Source organism: Myotis davidii, unplaced genomic scaffold, assembly GCF_000327345.1.
Source record: "Myotis davidii unplaced genomic scaffold, ASM32734v1 scaffold4604, whole genome shotgun sequence".
NCBI classification, from domain to species: Eukaryota; Metazoa; Chordata; class Mammalia; order Chiroptera; family Vespertilionidae; genus Myotis; species Myotis davidii.
The window spans coordinates 10,248-14,075 of NW_006295092.1; the positions used below are offsets into that span (position 1 = coordinate 10,248).

The 3,828-nt window shown below is 48.4% G+C and overlaps 1 protein-coding gene across 1 annotated transcript in view; it reads left to right on the forward strand.

The window, feature by feature from the left end:
• Positions 1-3,786, forward strand: part of LOC107184090 (sialic acid-binding Ig-like lectin 5) — a gene marked incomplete at both ends in the record, with an annotated part of 13,045 nt that extends 9,259 nt beyond the window's left edge. Inside the window, 2 exons of the mRNA XM_015567793.1 lie at positions 3,311-3,424; positions 3,751-3,786. Of these exons, the coding sequence (XP_015423279.1) occupies positions 3,311-3,424; positions 3,751-3,786 (150 nt within the window). The remainder of the gene's footprint in view (positions 1-3,310; positions 3,425-3,750) is intronic.
• Positions 3,787-3,828: the final 42 nt, after the last annotated feature.

A 3,828-nucleotide genomic window follows, 5' to 3' on the forward strand; every position in this document is an offset into this window, starting at 1 on the left:
GTTTTCAGGAGCCCCCAGGAGAAGGAACTGGAAGCTCTGGTGGTAGGGATTAGCCTAAAGGATAACAGTACTATTACCAAAGGCATGGGGAGTGGAAGTTGATAGGGAAAACAACAGCTCCCACCCTACCCATGCTGGAAGGGGATGCCAAGCCCTACATAAATAAAAGGACTGCTCTTCCTTACGCCTACTTTTGGGTACCTGTTCTGTACTGGATCCTCTAAAAAGAACGGTCCCAACCAGGTCACAGGGTGTCCAGGGCCCAGGATAGCTCCATTCCACTGCGAGCCCCCCCATCTCTGTTCTTTACCCAAACTTTTTTTGTTGTTAATCCTCATCCAAGAATATTTTCCCATTCATTTTTAGAGAGTGGATGGGAGGGAAGGAGAGTGAGAGAGACAGACACACAGAGAGAGAGAGGGACAGAGAGAGAGAGAGAAACATCAATGTCAGAGAGACACATTTATAGGGTCCCTCCCTACCAGCCCAGACCAGAGATGGGGGTCAAACCTGCAAAAAGGATCCAACTTGGTCCTGGACCAAGAATTAAACCTTTGAACTTCAGTGTGCAGGCCGACGCTCTAACCCAGGGGTGGGCAAACTTTTTGACTCGAGGACACAATGGGTTCTTAAACTGGACCGGAGGGCCGGAACAAAAGCATGGATGGAGTGTTTGTGTGAACTAATATAAATTCAAAGTAAACATCATTACATAAAAGGGTACGGTCTTTTTTTTTTTTAGTTTTATTCATTTCAAACGGCCGGATCCGGCCCGCGGGCCGTAGTTTGCCCATGGCTGCTCTAACCACTGAGTAAGTGGCCAGGACCATGGCATTTTCAAGGTTCTTGTGTCAGCACTGTATTGCTTCTTATTTACAAGTAATATTTCATGGTATGGAAAGTGCACATTTGATTTGTCCGTTCCTTCATTGAGGGACATTGGGTTGCTTGGACGTTGTGGCTGCCATGAATCACACTGATGATGGCTCGTGCAGTCTCTGCGTGTGAGAGGGGCCTCGGTGATGAACATTCAGTCCTGGCCAAACCCCTGGGCATCCAAGGGGACGGGACCCTCACCTGCATGTCAGGAGGGTCCGAGTCTGGCCTCAGGGCCTGGAAGCCTCCGTTGTCCATCAGGGAGCGGGGGCAGCTGCCCACCTGTGCCTGAGCCATTCTGGTGCTGACTTCTCCCCTTAGAGTGAAAGCCCGCAGGAGGCAAGCAGCTGGGAGACCAAAGGTCAGGAATGATGAAGAGCCTGTCACAGGCACAGTCACCCGGGTGAGTGACAGGGGTGTCTTCTCATGCCGTGTGTGTGGGGGGCTGGGCATGTCCATTAAGGAGTTCACACTGAGCTCCCCTGTGGTCAGCTGGACAGGCAGCTGGGAGTTGGCTTCCCCTTCATTTCCTGGAACCTCCTGCCCCAGCCACACTGACCACCGAGCCCACCTCACCTCTCTGATAGGCCCAGGCCAACAGAACCATCTCCACAAAATAACTACTTTCTACCCATTGTGGGGATGTTGCTGCACCTGTCCTCACCTCAGTTTTCCCATCTGTCAATGGGGATAATGAGTGTCATTCATGCTGGTTTCTGTGAGGATGAAAAGTGATTAGTAGGCCCTCAGTATAATATTACAGAATGTTAAATGCATGCGGGAACAGTTGAGTTCATAAGACGTGTGTGTGGAATGAGGAAGAATGAAAACTGTTCCATCAGCCCAACTTCCCCTTTGGACCATGTCTGCCTTATTCCTCTCTGACTCCCCTCTAGAAAGCAGATACTATCTTTAAATGTCAATTTATAATTTATACTCAGCAGAGAGAATGCAAAAATGAGGGATTAATACAGATGTTTTGGAACAAATAAATGGGGAAATTATTCCCTGTAGAATAAAAAAATATATTTAAATTCTCGACAGTAATAACGGCTAAGCCCAAAGTAGCTGTGGTGGGGAATATGTAATATGTACATTTCCTAATATGCCCATATTACCTAGGAGGAGAGAGAAGTGTTCATTTGCTAAAACTTTGGTAGGTTAACTATGATGCTGTAATTTTTATGGTAGTGACTGTACATAATAAAATAAGAATGTATAAATTACAAACTAGAAGTTTTAAAGATATATAATTTATTTCAGAGAGGAAGGGAAAGGGAGAGAGAGAGACATAAACATCAATGATGAGAGAGAATCATCATGGCACAACCTGTCTTGCCCTGAAATAGCGAGGGGAGGTGTGGCTAGCATTGAGTCAATGATGAATAGACACTAGTCCTGGCAGAAATGGGGCCGTCCAGGTCCCCAAAGCTCCTCCCTATCCTCACAACAGCCCTGAGGTTACCTCAGAGTAATGGTGTTCTGTCCCATTATACAGCTGAAGAAACTGAGGCTCCCAGAATGTCCTGGTTCACTCTGAAGGCAGTGTCAAATCTGCTTTGCTCCTTTTTTAAAGTTGAATTTGAGAGAGAGAGAGAGAGAGAGAGAGAGAGAGAGAAAACATCAATATGAGAGAGAAACATCGATTGGCTTCCTCCTGCATCCACCTTGACTGGGAGGTCCGCAATGTAGGGCAATGTAGGTAAGGGCCCTGACAGGGAATAGAACCCACAACCTTTTTGTCTATGGGATGACGCTCCAATGAACTGAGCCACCTCACCAGGGTTGCTCTGTTCACTTTTGAATCTCTAGCACGTAGCACAGTGCATAGCCAAGGCAAATATTCAACTTTATTTATGAACGTATCAAGTAGCTCACTGTCCCCACAATATTTATGCTGTAAGGTGAATTCCTATATTTCTAGTGCCAGTAAGAAAATATGCAAACAGCTAACAGTCTTTCCAGCTGGTGGGCAGTAAACACACTTGGTCGATATTTCTTCTTGTCAATAGCAGTGTCTGCACATTCTTCCTCCTCAGGCCCAGCTTCTTCCCCAGGCCCCTGCTGTCCCAACGTCCTCCTAAAACTACCCTCTGTGAAGGCCAAACCGAGACTTAATTCTTAATGGTGGCTGTGGTAAATTGGTAGGTCCCCTAAAACATGTAGCAATTCATTGGGGGAACTTCCTCTTTTGGGGACATTTCGGTGGCAAATGCTAGGTGGGATCTCAGCATTTTGCTGGCACAAGTTCAAAAGAATAAGGCAACCAGAGGGGTGAGAGGAAAAGCACAGAGATGAGCCCAGCCCACTCCCACCCCAGCTCCTGACTTTTCCTTCCCAAGAGGAACCCAGCCTTTCCAAAGCCCCTCGGGGTTAGGTGCCCTGCTGGCCTAAGGCTGGGGACCTGGGGCTTATGAGTTGGGGTCCTTGGCAGAGCTGAGCCCAGGTGTGCTCCAGGACCACGGACAGCGCCAACCCTCTGGCCAGGAGCTCCCCAGCTGGATGGATCGCCCCCTGGAGGCCGAGCCTTGCCCTGTCTCCTATGGAGGTAAGGCTGGGGAGTGAGGCTGGTGACATTCTGTCCTACAGGACAGAGCTGCAGCCAAACTCCTCCTCAGTCTCCCCCTGGAACCTCCCTCATCCTAGGGAAGAGGAGACAGCTTCAGAGACACAATGCATTTCTGAGAGGTCACTGGGCCCCTTGCCCCTCGGGGCTGAGTCTACTCTCACCCCCTCCAGAAAACCTGTCAGACTCCTGCCCATCCCTTACTTCCTCCCCATCATTTTGCTTTTGCTTTAAACCCATTTCTTGTACTGTCAGGGAGCACTAGACAACAGAAAACATGATCTGAGATCTTTTTCTTTGTCCGGCAGTATGCCAAGTCCACTTCTTCAGCTCAGATGAGTGGGGTAAGCAGAGGCAGATTCAATAGCGACAATAAAAAAGGAGAG